Raw genomic sequence first — 15,732 nt, forward strand, 5'->3', positions numbered from 1 at the left:
AGATGGAGAATGAAGAAAATTCATCATGCGCCATCAGCCTCTCTGATCTCTGAGCTCTTCCTCCGCTGTCCTCCATCCTTTATCTGTCTCCTCCTGCCGTCTTCATGTTCTGTTTCTGTCACGGCTGCAGAAACGGACGGGGATCCCAGCTGCTCGTCACTCGCGTTCTTGTCTTTTATTTCCGTTTAGCAGAGGCTTTCTTGCTGACTATCTCTTTCCTTCCCTTGTTTGTCCCCTAAAACAGCCCCGTAACCAACAGCCTGGTAATGGGGCTGAGTGCCAGCAGAAACATCAAGACCGCTACATTTAGTCGCCTCTTTGCCTTGTTTACGCATTTCAGAGAAGGAATCATATTGGTCCTGTTCTGTACTGTCGAAATGAAATTGCTTTAACTTGGATTAGAGTCTAATTTCACTGTGGAGCTCTGCATGTGCAGCTGATTTTAATAATCTGACTCCACCATATTCAGCAGAGTCCTAATAACATGGGAAAAATGCCTTATAAGTTAAATAATCTGTGGTACTTTATCAAAAATAAGGAATTATTTACTTAAAACAAGTTTCTATATCTTGCTGAAAAGTTATGTGTAAGATAGTAGACTTGGAATCAGATAAAACTAAGATATTTGTACTAGAAATTAGACCAAAAATACATGGTGGGATTTTGTTATTGCAGTGTAAACACCTTCTTGAAGTCACAGCGGCTAACAACCTGCTGAACCTGGTGGTTCACTTAGTTTGTCCCATGAATGAACAGACAGATCTATAACGTCTCTCCACACTCTTCCAGTCGGATCCATGTCTTCCCGCTTTTTAAAAAAAGTTTATTTGTCAATAACGCTGTTGATTACACTTCAGCTCCATGATCAATGGATGTGTCCTGGTTTCGATTGCTACACGCGCACACACACTTGCAGACACATAAAGGCCATTTAAGAAGCAATGACGGTGCCTTTCTTCGGGCAGTCTTCCGTTGCTCTGTGACACTGGCTCAGTAATTCGCCTCTCGTTTTGATGAAGCATCCTTTGGGATCTCCAGCCGGACTTCCGGCGACTGATATCAGCAGCGAGCTCGTCCCGCCACAATAAAAGCGGCGTTTTTAGCAGCATTAGCATCGTGGCAGAGCCAGCGGAGGCCTAAGGCCCCCCCCCCCCCCCTGTTAGCGCCGAGGCTCACGGCTTCAGCTAATTAAATGTCACTGCGACTACGTGGTGAAGCTATGCGGCGTGTTCACTCGCAGCGCTGCGTGGGTGTGATTACCAACTACTCTATCGCGGCTTTGCAGAAATATCAACTCGGCTCCACCTTCCTCCCCATTAGTCCTCGTGGCTATGAATCCCTTCAGCAGACGTGGCCAGGGACATGTGGGACACGTGGGACATGTCCCACTGGGACTGGAGGGTGACTGGTGAATTTAGCCAGTGTTCACCCGGACTGACCTGGTGCAGAAGTGTCAGTCAGACAGGCAGTTAATAAAGTTAAGTGCTCTTTGAATAAACTGACTGAGATTGTTCCCGTCCAGTCAGGTTGTAAACGTGATCCGCGTTGCTCTGCTCGGTGTCTGAAGCTCCCGCTGCGGCTGCCAACGAACGATGAATGGACGAAGAGATTGAGAGTCTGAATGGAAGGATGACAGCAAGACAGAGGGAGAGGATGTCGGTACAAAACAGAAAAACAAGCGAATCCCTCGCTGTTTGTCAATCATTGTGCGAACCAATAAGAGGAGAGACGAGCCGGGACAATTCCCACCTGATGTGTCGACATTGCTGTAGTGAATCGGCAGGGGGATATCAGCAGGAACGATCGGAATACACGGAGTCAACGTTAATCTGTTGGAGATTGTCGAGAACCAGCTGATTAGCAGAATGGAGAACTTTTTATTGTGTGTCTTAGTTGACCTCCGTGTTTGATTTGATTTCTATTCTTCTGTACATGGTTCAATTAATCTGAAGGGTCTAGGTTCTGTTAAAACATCCATATTCTGTATTGTAATGGGGAAAATAAGAGAAGAACCAGTATTGTTACTGGAATGACACCCCATCATCTCATGGTGCTGATGGTTATTGATTAGCGGCGCTGCAAGTGGAAGCAATAGATTCTCAGTCATCCAGGGCCTGACAGTCCTACATGTGATAGTAGAAGGCAACTGGACTTGACTTGTTCCTTAAAGATATTTCAATTTTCATACACAATAAAGAGGAAGTGGCTTCAGATTTCATCTTTCTAACACCTACTCTTGCAGCTCTGACTAGTCTCTCCAGGCAGAACTTCAGAAATGTATATATTGGGATATGTGACCAAAAGAACTCACATGGCGTCGTTAGGGACACGTTTGGGTCATTGGATTATCCCTAATATGTTTGTAACATTGAACAGGGGCGGGGTTTTTAAGGCCAGCACTCCACTTGTCCTGGTGACTTCACTACAACTTACTCCCAACTATTTTCACAAAGGTTTAGGGTGAGACTGGAACATCTTCTGATTTGAAGCAGGAACTTCTGCTGATGACTTTATGGATGAATTCACACCAGCCCTGTTTAGTTTGCTTTCATCTAACTCTTGTTCGTTTGCATAGAAAGTCCGGTTTTACTCCAAAAAAGTAAACTCTGGTCCGCCTGCAAAGCTCAGTCTCTGTTCAGTTAAAGTGAACTCTAGTGCTGTTTGAATGCAAATGTGAACGCCAGGCGGACCGGAGACCACTCCGAAGCAGGAAGCGGACAACAGCACAAGGTATTCTGGGTAAATACAACCAAAATAAACACGAGTCTTGCACCAGCAGGAGTAATGGCTCATTGTGTTTTACCAAAGAGACATATTACAACCACTAAAATCTAACACCACTCCATTTTTGTTTACTTTTGTGAAGAAGGAAGTTGAACAGTGTCTTCTTCAAAGGCTTTGTGTGGTTCTTGGTACAGCGCCACAACAGGCAAGGAGGGGAACAGGTCTTTCAAAGGGTTTGATACAGTGCAGAGTGAAAGGGAATCACACCAGCTGAAAATGTAGCAACTGTTGCAGCCTTGGTCCCAAATCAAAGCAGAATCTACTGGACTTTGTGTGAAAGACAACAACTTTTATGAACCAAGCTGGAAACGGTGTTTGTGACTTTAGTTAAAACCAGCAACTTAGAGCTCAGCTATGATGATGCACTGCTAAGCCTGCAGGACAAGTGAAATGAAAACACATGGCAGAAAGCAAAGTGAAAGACCTTTAAGGATCATGATGAGAGCCGAGGCTCCGGATGCTGTTACTGTTTTGTTAGGTTTTGTTCTGTCTCGTTGAACAAAGGTAGTAATTTTCTGTCTTTTTTTCATCTCTTTTTTTTTTCTTGAACGTGAGGTAGGAATGGTGGATGGTCTCATAACTGATTTTTCTTGTGTAAATATTCCAACTTGTTGTTATTTCAAAGTGAAAACATAAGACAACTGGATGCTAGCGTAGCTGTGTTTGATCTTTCTGAAGCAGATTCCACAAACTGCGAGTGTTTCATTTATTTAGCCTGCAGTGGCCTCAGAAGAGAATATCTTACTGTCAACACTGGTGGATTAAACAAGCCTGAAAAGAATGAGAAGCAATTTACAACACACCATGTGAAGGAAGCGTGTAGTTTTCCACCACTCCAAGGATGTACTTACTTCTCAACAAGCCGTAGGAAAGTGAATTAATACAGATAATAATTTCCCAGAACCTTTTTTTTCCCACCCCTTCAAAATCCAAACCAACCCTTTAATCCATGCTTGAATGACAGGTTATTACTGTCGACAACTTTTGATCCGTGAAGGAAAACATGTATTTTCCTTTCCAACGCTTTGACGTTTTCTCCATCAACTCCGACGCTTCTTACCGGACGCAAAAAATCCCTTCAAATCGGCTTCAGCTTCGGCTGATTTAGGCACAGTATGTATACCGAGAAAGGGAGAGAGTAGTGTGTGATGCAGTCGTTACAAGTTATTAAAGTTGTCCTCCTCCGCTGTAGCTTTCTTCTCTTCGGAGCGTCCATGTGGACAGATTTGATTTAAAGTCGCTCCTCTCCTGGAACCTCTCCTAATCGCTCAAACGGGCCTCCAGACGCCGCTGCTTTCATCCCATTTTACATGACAGAGCAATTTTCCGTCGGCATCAGAGGCGGTGACAGCATATTGATTCGTCTGAGCTGCTTTTTTTCTTCTTCTTCTTCATAACCGCGCGCGTGGCTGTCATCGCAGATTTGCTCCCGTTAAACATCACCCGAATATCTGTTGAAGTAAAACTGTTGTTGTTTTGTTATTTTCTTTTCCTTTTTTACCCCTCACTCTGCTTTTGCTCTCCTGAGATCCTGAGCTGTATCTGCTCAGTTTTTATCCCAGTGTCACGTCTCTCCCTGGTGATTCCCCTAAACAAGCAGCCTGCATTGTTCTGTTCAGCTTCACTAACCCTCCTCCATTAGCCCTCCTCCTCATTACGAGCCAATTAAAGCGCCATAGACGCTCTCTGCCGGGCTGCAGCGAGACGATCTGGAGTAATGGTATGCATGCAAACAAACGGCACTTGAAAGCACATAGGGGAGCTGAGGGCTGCTAGCGTTTTTTTGCATGAGACCCCCTCCTGCCGATGAGTCATCATGGTGGGTCTTTAGGAGTGCGTGCCTCATGCTGAGCTCTGCGTTTTCCATCCATAACAGCTTCCTAAAATATAGACAGCTCTTGTGTTGTACCAAGCGGCTCTGTGGAGAGGTTTGTCGGCGAATGAACGGCATCATAAACACAGCAGACTGTAAAGCTGTGGAGACGTTTAAATCAGGTTCAGTTTATTGAAAAACAAAAAGCCACTGTGAAAATAAGTTTTAAAGTGAAATGAAGCGACACAGGAGAGACGGTGGCAGAAGGTGCTCTGATCAGTACAGCGTCCCAAGCCGATACTGATATTGGGAATTGGTTTGATATTGGCTAAAATACGATTGTTGGATTATACTGGCACGCATCTAAAATCTCCGATATAAGCCTGATAGAAACACTTTGCTCCAGCATTTAGTATCTTCGCTCCAGTATTTGCATCCAACAACGCTTGCATCTTGCTAATAATAAACGGGTCAGTTGTTCTCAAACATAAATATTGTTATTGACTATTGTTCTGTTTTTGAGTAATATCACTTGATTAGTCCTTTATAACATTCCACACTAAAAAATAGGTAATAAAAGTATTTGACTCAGACGCGACAGTGGAGCAGGGGTAAAACGTGCGACCCAAACACGGAGGCATCAGTCCTTGTCCTGGGTGTCACAGGTTCGAGTCCCGGCCTGATGACTTTTGCCGCGTGCCTTCCTCCTCTCTCACAACCCACTTATCTGCCTGACCACTGTCAAACAACTCTAGAGCTGGTAAAACCTAAAAAAAAGAGTATTTATGACTCGTTTTGATATGGTATTGTGCCAATATTGGTATTAATCAATATTCAAAGCTGCAATATCGGTATCGTATCTGGAGTGAAAAAAACACCTTGGAATGAAGTCAACCATTCCTAGTAATGGGGTCAACCACACCCAGCAACGGGGTCAACCATGCCTAGCAGCAGGGTCAATCACTCCTCCTCACTAAGATGAGAATTTCTGTGGACTCCTCGCTCCGACGCGCTCTCAGCCGACTGAATCACCCCTGAGCCAGGACTCGTTGTTTCTAAAGTTATAAATCAGGTTTATTTCACTTGGATACAAAAGGCTTGAGAAATGCTGGTTTGGGCTCGTGAAGTAAACAACTGGAGTGGATACAAAGAATTCATAGTGGGAAAGGAGGAGCTCCCTCTGACGTCTAATGTCAGTGTCACAGTTAGACAACAGCTGACTGGGATGTGTGAAGCAGCCCGGTGTTTTACAGCTGGTCTACTAGAGCCGCCCAAATACTGTAAATCTTTAAAGGTTCTGCTTGGACCTACAGCAGAGATGCAACAGAAGCAACTGACCAGAAAACGTTGTTTGTTCAACTTTTCACCCTCTAATCAGTTTGGAGGCAGTGGTTCAGGCCTGACACACAGAGTGGAAACTTTTATTGCTGCACTTTTTATAAGGTCATTCCAGTCCTTTCAAAGGTCACAATTTTACTACAAAGAAAGAATCACACTGATCTTTTTATGCAGGGGGGGGAGAAAAAGTATACACACCCCTGTCACAAGATATCGGAGGAATTTATGTAGGCTGAGAATAATCGTTATCTATTTACCCAAAAACAAGAGCTTAATATCTCTTAATTTCAAACAATCTTCACAGCAGTCAGGTGATGACAAGCAGCTGCTGGATTGTTTTGGAGGCTCCACATTAAAGAGGCTAATGAAGCGAGATATTGTGGCGCTAAACTCACACAGCATGATCAAAGCGCTTCTCATCATATTTAAGTAAATGCTTTTGAAGTGCGTATCGCCTGTTTCTTTAAAAGAGCTCTAGTCTGCTTTTTGGGCCACCAGACGAAATAAGCAGCTGGGATTTAACACGCAGGGAAAAGTCTTCGGCTACTTCCTGAAACTACTCGTGTTGTTGTTGTTTTTAAGGGGTTGGGGGGGCTTTCGGCTCCAGTGTATTCGGTAGTGAAGCAACAGGAAAGAGAGTCGTGAGGGGAGGCAAACCGAACCGTGACGGCCGCGTCCAGAACCGAGTCCTCCGTGCGGGGTTCGCGCGCACCGCCGCGCCCTTTGAAGCTACTTTTAAACCCGAAATGTGATATGTAGTTGTTCAAAAAACAATCATCTAAGAGTGGCTTTTGACATGAAATGTTTGTGACGCTCAGAAAAATCACAAGCGAAGGTCTAAAAGATCCAAACATTAGAGATGAAGAAAATAAAACCACGGAAAAGTTGGAGTTATCCGTTACTTGAGTCGCATTTTCTTTCCACTTTATATCTCATAATTTTACTTCTTTACCCTTTTTTCAGTACGGCTCCAACAATGCCGCGAGTCCTTACTGTGTTTCTTGTCTTCTTCTGTGTCTCCTCAGATCTAAAGCGAGAGGCCAGCATCTGCCACATGCTGAAGCATCCCCACATCGTGGAGCTGCTGGAGACCTACAGCTCCGACGGCATGCTCTACATGGTGTTTGAATTGTAAGCCCTCGTTGCCAGGTCACATCTGAAGGACATACAGAGAGGTGGATCAGTAGTGAGGAAGAAAAAAAAAAACAGAGGTGGATATCACAGCGTGTTTTAAGTAGAATGAGGTGGGATTCAGAGAGGCGTCCACGCAGCCAGGCAGTGGAAGAGGAACATGAAGAAGAAGCGTGTCCTACAGCGGTTTTATGTAATCAGCATGGATACGAGAAAGCTCGTTAGCCGAGGACGGACCGCGGTGAGAGGAGCGAGGAGAGACAGAGCGGCCTCGCGGAGGAAGAAAAGATAAGATTAAGATTTCGCACTCGCTGCTACCTCCAGCTTCTCTAAAAGCCGCGCCTTCCCCGGAGCTCCTCCCGGCCCGCTCTCTATCTTCATCTCTCTCGCTCTTCCAGAACTAATTCCTTTATCGTGTAATTCTGTTATCGCCTCGACGGGCAAAACGCTCGCACCGCGCCGCTCTATCACGCGCACAGAGAGGGGACTTTGAAGGAAATGCAAGTGAGCTCCATTTAAAGGGATTTTCATGCTTTCTGAGCTTTTGTGCGTGTGTGTGTTTGCCCGTTTTTTTTCACACACACATGCTGTGTCTCTCCGTTCCAGATCCCAGGCCACACTAAGCTGTAGGGTGGAGGAAACAGGTGCAGCTAGCAGGTTAAAGAGCTGCAGCAGAGCAGGGTGCCCCGGAGCTGCGCTCCACCGATCCGCCACGAGTTCGAGTCCCTTAGAAGCATTTCTTTCTGGCCACTTAATTTGAGATTACTGTCTATTAATCTTTGGGAATAAATAATTCAGTAAGACTGTATATTATGGAAAATGCAGATGTAAAAATAAAATAAAAGGAGCAAACGTTTGCCAAAAAACTCAGAAATTTTGAAATGAATCTCAGAAATTTTCTATAAGGCACTCGAAATGTCTGAGCTCAAAAAGTCGTAAATTTGCGATGAAAAAGTCTGAAATTTTCTGAGTTTGAAAAGTCAAAAATTTTCTACTTTAGAAACTCTGAAAATTTCCTGACAGGGTCAACCATTTTCCGAGCTTGCAAAGTCAATATTTTTGACTTTACAAGCTCAGAAAATTTCTAAAAAAAATATGTCAAAAAATATGTCAATTAATCTTATTAATCGATCCAAAGCTTCTAGATGACATGGTGTGTTGTACTGTGACTATAAAAAAATAGAATAGAATAGAATAGAATAGAATAGAATAGAATAGAATAGAAGTACTTTATTCATCCCAGCAGGGAAATTACTTCGCAGTTACAGCATAGAGACAAGACACAATAACAACTACCACTGAGTAGTAGTTGTAGATAAAATAAAAATAAAATATAAAATGCTATAAATTGTAAAAATATGAAATGCTGTTAATATAAAAGACAACTTAAGAGCAGTCCTTGCAAAGATTTAAAAAAAATGCAGATATGTATATGTAAATATATGTACAGCAAGTGTGCCAAAGGAAAAATGGACAGGTCATAAACATGACTAAGATAAGGCTTAGTAATGTTATCTACTAAGATAACATTACTAAAATTAAACACCTTACTAAGGTGGGTGTTTAAATGATGCTCAGATGGTCCTAACATGTTCCAGGAGGTCCTTTACGCCCATACACTCCACCAGGAGATGGAGCCGTTGACACAAGGTGGCATAGATCCTTGATTTGCTCTATCAGAATTTCCCAGCTGACATTCCAGGAGATTTTCAGTGAATCTATGTGAGTGATAGCCTTGACTAAGTTTGCACACTTGGCTCTTGATTTAAAGACATTTGAAATGTAAATAGAAGCAACCAGAGAGAGGACCAATGGTCCTATTTACCTCACAAAGGTCTGAAAATCAACCTCCTCACTCGGTTACATCTGCACCTGTGCGGTTGACAATAAGTCGCCCCACTGTTGCCAAATTAGCAACTTTGTTGCTGTATCTAACAATGTTTTGGATTTAAAAAAAAAAAAAATTGATACTGGCCAAAATTGGAACCGGCAGGTCAGGCTTTGTAGAAATCGGCGATCGCCCTAAACGCAGCACAAAACTTGAGCTCCATTAGCTTAAGATCTCATGTAAATTTCCTTTGTGCAGATTTGTCCTGAGTTCAGACGTGAGTTTAAAAACGTTCCCTCCGTTTGTGTCTGTCAGCATGGACGGGGCAGACCTGTGCTTCGAGATCGTGAAGAGGGCGGACGCTGGCTTCGTCTACAGCGAGGCAGTGGCCAGGTGAGCGTCGAGCTGTTCGGTTGTCCTTCAGAGCCTCACCAAAGTATTTAATCCTGCTGAGTCTTTTTTTTTTTTTTACATTTTGTTACATTAAAACTACAAATTTCAACATGTTTCGGGGGCATTTAGGGAAATGATACGCGGGTTTCTAACTTCAGTTGTAAATGAAAATCTGTTAAATGTGGTGTCCATTTGTAGTCTCTTTTAATCTGTTGCTTTCAAGCTGTTTATGTCATCAGGGTGAACAAACGCTGAGATGCAACACTAACTACATGACTTCTTGATTTCAGTCATTACATGAGGCAGATCCTCGAGGCGCTGCGTTATTGCCACGACAACAACATCATCCACAGAGACGTTAAGGTACCTCTGACTTCATCCTCCTCATGCTTTGCTGTCATGTTTAGACGTCCTTTGTTTCCTCTTTGCTCTTCCTCCACACATTCTGAACCATCGCGTAAATAAAAAAACCAATAATTATTTCAACTTAACTTTATTGAGAATTAAAAAAATAAACAGTAAAGTTAAAGCAAATAATTAGGGAAGAAGCTGTTTTCTATGTGTTTATATTGCTTATTTTCAACTTTTCCATCTATAATAAAAAAAGACAATACTAAAAACAATCAAAACAAAATGAAAAAAGAAAAAGAAGTCACTAATACAGACATAGATAAACAATATTGGCAATTAGTGGCAATAAGCAAAAATAACTTGCTTATACAACCTGACTTAGCTCCGCCTTCAAGGACAAAGCTCCTCCTCAGAGCTGCAGTTTTCAAGCTTCCGCCCCTCAGAGCAGCTCTGCCCCATTCAGCTCCTACCGACTAGCCAGCAGCAATTAGCAAACACCTGGTGGGACTGTGCATCTGTTGAGCTCATTACAGGAGTTACTTGTTTTGATGGCTTCCTGAAGGCGGCGCTTCAGAAGAAGCAGGAGTTTTTAAAGAGACAGAGACCCAATTTCAAAGTTTTAAATTGCAAAGTAATTTTTTTTATGTCATATTTGATATGTAGCATTTTTTCACAACTGAAGGTAACATAGTTACTTGAAAGTGCTATAAAATGACATGTTGTACCTTAAAAACACTAATACCGCCTCTTTAACAGTTTAATTTGTTTTATCGATGCATTCTGGCACACTCGGCCCTTTAAGAGCATTCGTGATCCTGATTTGGCCCGTAATGAAAATGAGTTTGACAGCCCAGCGTTAGAGATTCAGAGTTCCACTTTGTTGCAGGATGGTGAACACCTCTGTTATTGCTGTGGCTTTGTGAGCTTCCTGTGTTTTTCAGGCTTCTCAGCGCCCTTTAAAGTTACAGACACACATTCAGAGTGCTCACAAAACCAGAGTCGTTAAATATGGATCAGGTTTCCAGAGTCGCATCTTTTCACGCATGAAAGTCAAAGGATTCATTTAAAGCCCCTGACGGCCATAAGTCCCTCTCTCCACTGTACTTATCTCCCCAACACGCTTTGCCGAACTCCTCCCCCCGGTGGCACCTGCGTGTATCCGTTTTCTGCCGATGTTTTCCCACCATTAGATCAGATTAAATCTGTTTAGTGGCCCGAGTCGCAGCAACCCGTTGTGAAGGTTGAACCATCTTTTTCTGGGACCCCGCGTTCGTGCTTCGACGCACCGTTTCCTAGTCAAGAGCAGAGCCGAACGTCGAATCTGGAAATCACAGGTGCGAGGAATCTGAAAACGCTGCGGGACGTTTCATGGGAAACATAAATCCTCGCACCTCGCTTATCAGCAGCCATACTTCTTTTATCTGCAAACACACTCAGGTGAGAGGCTCTCCTGTCGGATGGAGCACAAGTACAGAGGGCTTTGGATCATATGCAGCGGATAACCAGGAATATAACTGCGTCTGTGCAGGAGGAGGGGGGTTTGCACAACCAGTTGATTGCTTCTCTTTTTTTTTCTGCCACTAGTGGTCTTTATTTGCAGCAGCTCTCGTTGTTCTGAGTGATTTCAGTCTGCCATCTTGTTTTACAGTTTTATTTTTTGGGGGACTTTAGCTTCCAGAAGGGATGATTGAAAGAAAAGCAATTAAGAACAAGATAAAAAATTATTAAAATTGGAAATTGGATTTGGTATAAAAAAAAACCTGAAATTTTTTATTTTCCAAGCGTGATCGCCCAGCCACTACCACCACCCAGTTTGGTAATTGGTTCAATGGCCATTAAATCAAAGTCTATATGTTGTCAACATCCTGTTGCATTATTTGAAATTATTAATAATTTCACTTTCTACTAGTTTTTAAATATTATAGATATAACTACTTAAAAAGCTGATCCAGGGACAAGTGCTGCAAATTAGCTTTTGCCATAACCGTTATAATGCGCACATGGGACTGCTGTTCTGTTCAGTTTGTCTGTGTGTGTCAAATAAACCCAAATTAATTAATTAATCATCCACAAAGCAAAATGTAACTCTGTGCTTTGTGCCATCATGCTGTATTATTTATTTTACATTTTATTTAGAATTTGTAATTACACTTTCTGACTACAGTTTAGTTTTTGCATGTTTGACCATGTAGTCACTCTATTGTTTATGTTATTTTTGGTTTCTTTATTACTTATTTTCCACTTGCCACTCTACTCCTAATTGCACTGACTGAATAAATCAAAGTTGTTTTTACATGTTTAACCAAGCTTGTGAAACTTTTTGTATTTAAGTGTTGTTCTGACGTGGAGTTATTAAATAAATTTGTAATTCAGTACATTTATGTCCATGTTTTAAAAAAGGAAATGTTTTAAGTCAATTCAGTGCTGCTATTCTGCATCAGATCGATTTCAGCCAATACTAAACCTCAGATATCGGTATTGGAAGGTAAAGAAGTGAATCGGTGCGACCCCAGTTTATTCTCCCAAACATTTTCTCCTCAGCTTCGGCTCAGGCTTGTTAATGCGGCGCCTTCTCATCTGAAACAGTTTATTGCTGAGGTGGATACAGATGTGATGACACTACTTACATCCCCATTGTAAAAAAAAAAAAGAAATGTAGGAACATAAATGATTGTTTTTTGCAGTTTTCAAAGGCAGCAGTTTTGTGTCCCTTACAGGCCCAGCGAGGCTCAAATGCCACATTTTGCATATGAATAGCTACAAGTGTGACTGATGGAGGCGAGACGCATTTCCCCACAGAACACGTGAATGTCAGCTGTATGACAGGAGAAAATGGCCTCAGTCCACTTGGATCTCAGAGCCATGTACTGGCGCTGCTCACAGGATCGTTAGTGGTGTGAGTGTGTGGGTGTGTGTGTGTGTGTGTGTGTGTGCGTGATGATGGGTGGTTTTGTGGCGGAGCTAACAACTTCTATAATGGCATCCAATGATCCTTGAGGTGTTGACTGTGATGCTCTGTGATTGAGGGTTCTCCTTCAGTCATGCATCAGGCAGGTAGGGTCAGACGTTTCTAGAAATAAACTTTTGTAGGGTGGAATTTTTTTTTTCATTTTCCACTGGTTTATTTACCAATGACTTCCTGTTTTTATTTTTAAAAAATGTAACTTATTTTGGATATTCAAAATATCTTCCAGTTCCGGTGTGGCGTGTTCTTCACTAAATTAAAGTTTATTGATCTTTGAGAGGGCAAACTTGCATTATTATGCTATTATCGATATATTAGCTGAAAATGGTTTCAAAATGACAATATTATTGTTTATCGCAATAATTTTTGGAATAATTTATCGTCCAGATAAATGAATTGTGACAGGCTTGCTGCAGCTTTTTGTGTGGCTTTCAAGACTCTATAGAGACACATAAATAAACTTCAACATAACAATTTAAAATATTATTTTATTGCTCCAATCAAAGCAGTTCTTATCTGTGTGTGGCCAAATTTCAGTCAGTCCCTGCTGCTTTTTCTGCGGTCGCAGAGATTCTCACAAAAGCAGAAGTTGAACTGTCAATGGAAAAACACAAGAAAAAAAATACACACCTCAAGTTTTAAGTATAACCCTTCCCCATCTGTCAGGTTTCATTAAACAAACAAAATGAGTTGATTCTTGTTTCAGGTTAGTGATTCCTCATCATCAACCGTCTTGGTTAGTTTGATCTGCATTAAATTATTGCTGTCGGTCATTGCGGTTTATTTCACATCAGGTACATTTACAGCTGCGTTCAGTCTTGGTGGGTCAGATTCATGGAGAACTTCCTCTTTATACAGTAGTTCTGCTACAGACACCTTGCATAAGTATTCAACCACCTTGGGTCTTTTTGCTCCTCTTGTCATGTTACAGCAGTAAACTCCAGCTCGTATTGTTGGGATTTTGCATGACGGAAACAAACCATGTCTGTACTATTTTTATGCATTTCAACTATACACAAGATTTTGAACTGCTTGTCAGTAACTGTGTGTAGTTCTGATTATAGGGAATGGTTTGCTGTAATTGTGTGTAAACACACATTTCGCAGCATTAACTGATTAAAGCTGCTTATCAGATGTTAATTGGTTAGTTATTTTTTGTTCCATTTCTGATAGCAATCTTTTTTTATTCTTAATTATATTTTTAATCATCAGTGAACAAAGAGAGATTCACCTACTGACTGAAAGTAGAGTTGGTTCTGAGGATATTTAGCAGCTAAGAGTGTGTCTGATTTAATTAGGACGTCTGTTGACTCGTTGTGTGGGTGTTTGTTGTGAACTGTTATTGTTCAGTGAAAAAGAGCTGAATCTGCATTCAAATTCATTTTAAACGTTAAACCAGAGGTTGTTGGTATTTTTTGGCTCTTTTACGTGTCGCCTTCAAGTCGGGTCAGACGGGCCTTCTTCTAAGTGTGGCTTATGTAACGACCAACGTGGGATGGTGTTACCTCTAAATGCTCAGTTATGTCCATATGCGGCTGAATTAGTTGGTAGGTTTGAAGTGAAAAGTGATCAGATTCATCTATTAGGAGTCAAAACTCAAAGATTAAGGTAGAAATGTGTAAAAAAAACAAAAGTATCTTCATCTGTTTATGCTAGAGCATAATCTCACACCGAACATTTTAGAAAGATTTTGTGATTACTCAATTTTTCTGGGAACTTTTAATACTCGCTAATAGACTTGACCAGAACCAATATTTACATTGCCACTGCAACAGAGGGTGCCATCTTGAGTTCACCAAAGCCCCTTTATTTCATTTTCTAGTTTCTCCCCAGCCGGTTGAAGTCTGGTTCAGTTCCAGCCAAAGTAGGTGTGTCTCCATTGGCAGTGAATATGGACAGGAAGATGCGGTGCAGGGTCTGTAGTCGATGCTCTGATGATTTTGCGTGTGTACCCTTGGTTGGCCAGTTCCTAAGAAATCTCTCTGTAAATTTGTTCGCTGTGTGTTATCCCATCTAGTTGACACCACATGCACTGTTCTGCCACAACTGAGGTTTGGACTCAAGGTTTTGACCGTGGAATTATTAGGGATTCGCTATCTTGCCAACCCCTACAGTCTTGCCAAAAATTGAAAATGGTGTTTGAGACGTTGTTGTTTATAAACCCATGGGCTAATCAACAGATGCAGTGTGCAGTACCTTAAGTGCAATACCCAACTTGGCTTGTGTCAGGAAGTGCATAGGATGGAGTCTGACTGAGGAATGACTGGTTAAAGCTACAACCTTTAAAATGCCATGGGAACCACGAGAGAGCTGTGAAATACCCAGTTTTAAATAAAAATCTGGTGAACTGTGCAAGTCAACAGAAGAACGGGTCTTTAGCAAGAAAGCAGCAAAGAATATGACTAAGTCAACACACCGCTGAAAATAAAACTTTCTCAATGGCGCCACAGGCCTCCGAACTAAAACTTACAGAAACCATGTGGGGTGAACAGAGGAGGAGACTGGAACCAGGACTTTGGACCAATCACCAGAGAGGAACGGTTCCAGATTCTCTCTCTTCCTGTTCCAACCTCGTGAAGCCTCATTGTGCAACGGAGTTGGACAATGAGACAAGCATAATAGAAGAAGATGCTATGCTCAGATGAAATGAACTGAATGACAGAACTTCATAGATTTTTGTCATCCCACACACCAAAACACACACACACACACACACACTTTCAGCACACCCGCACTCAGAGTAATTCCTCATTTATAATTTAGTTCCGATTACTGAACAAGCTTTATGACACACACATATCAAATATTTACAACCTGTTTAACTCACAGGTTAAACATGGAAAAGAACCAATAGTTGTTAGAATGAAGACACAAAAATGAGGTCAAAGGTCTGAGGTCAGGACTACAGGACAGTCACCCTGAGCTGAGAGCAAATGAACTTTCAGATTATCTTTGTTGTCATCCAACAGATGCAGAACGATGCATATCAGATCACAAACAGAAACCAGTCAGACAAGCTGTAAAAAAAAGAAGAAAAAAAGAATAACAGAATAAAAAGAGGAAGCCATATAAATATAACTGCAAACTTCCCATCTGCTTAAATATTTGTGCAGGTTGTGCAGATTATTT

At 41.8% G+C, this 15,732-nt stretch overlaps 1 protein-coding gene across 11 annotated transcripts in view; it reads left to right on the plus strand.

Annotated features, from left to right (window-relative positions):
- Nucleotides 1-15,732, plus strand: part of cask (calcium/calmodulin dependent serine protein kinase) — a 154,091-nt gene that overhangs the window by 65,767 nt on the left and 72,592 nt on the right. For all 11 annotated transcript variants that reach the window (XM_023337513.1, XM_023337514.1, XM_023337516.1 and 8 more), the window contains exons 3-5: nucleotides 6,961-7,066; nucleotides 9,210-9,287; nucleotides 9,578-9,650. In XM_023337513.1, coding sequence (XP_023193281.1) covers nucleotides 6,961-7,066; nucleotides 9,210-9,287; nucleotides 9,578-9,650 — 257 coding nt within the window. The remainder of the gene's footprint in view (nucleotides 1-6,960; nucleotides 7,067-9,209; nucleotides 9,288-9,577; nucleotides 9,651-15,732) is intronic.

This window comes from Xiphophorus maculatus, chromosome 7, assembly GCF_002775205.1.
Source record: "Xiphophorus maculatus strain JP 163 A chromosome 7, X_maculatus-5.0-male, whole genome shotgun sequence".
Lineage (NCBI taxonomy): Eukaryota > Metazoa > Chordata > Actinopteri > Cyprinodontiformes > Poeciliidae > Xiphophorus > Xiphophorus maculatus.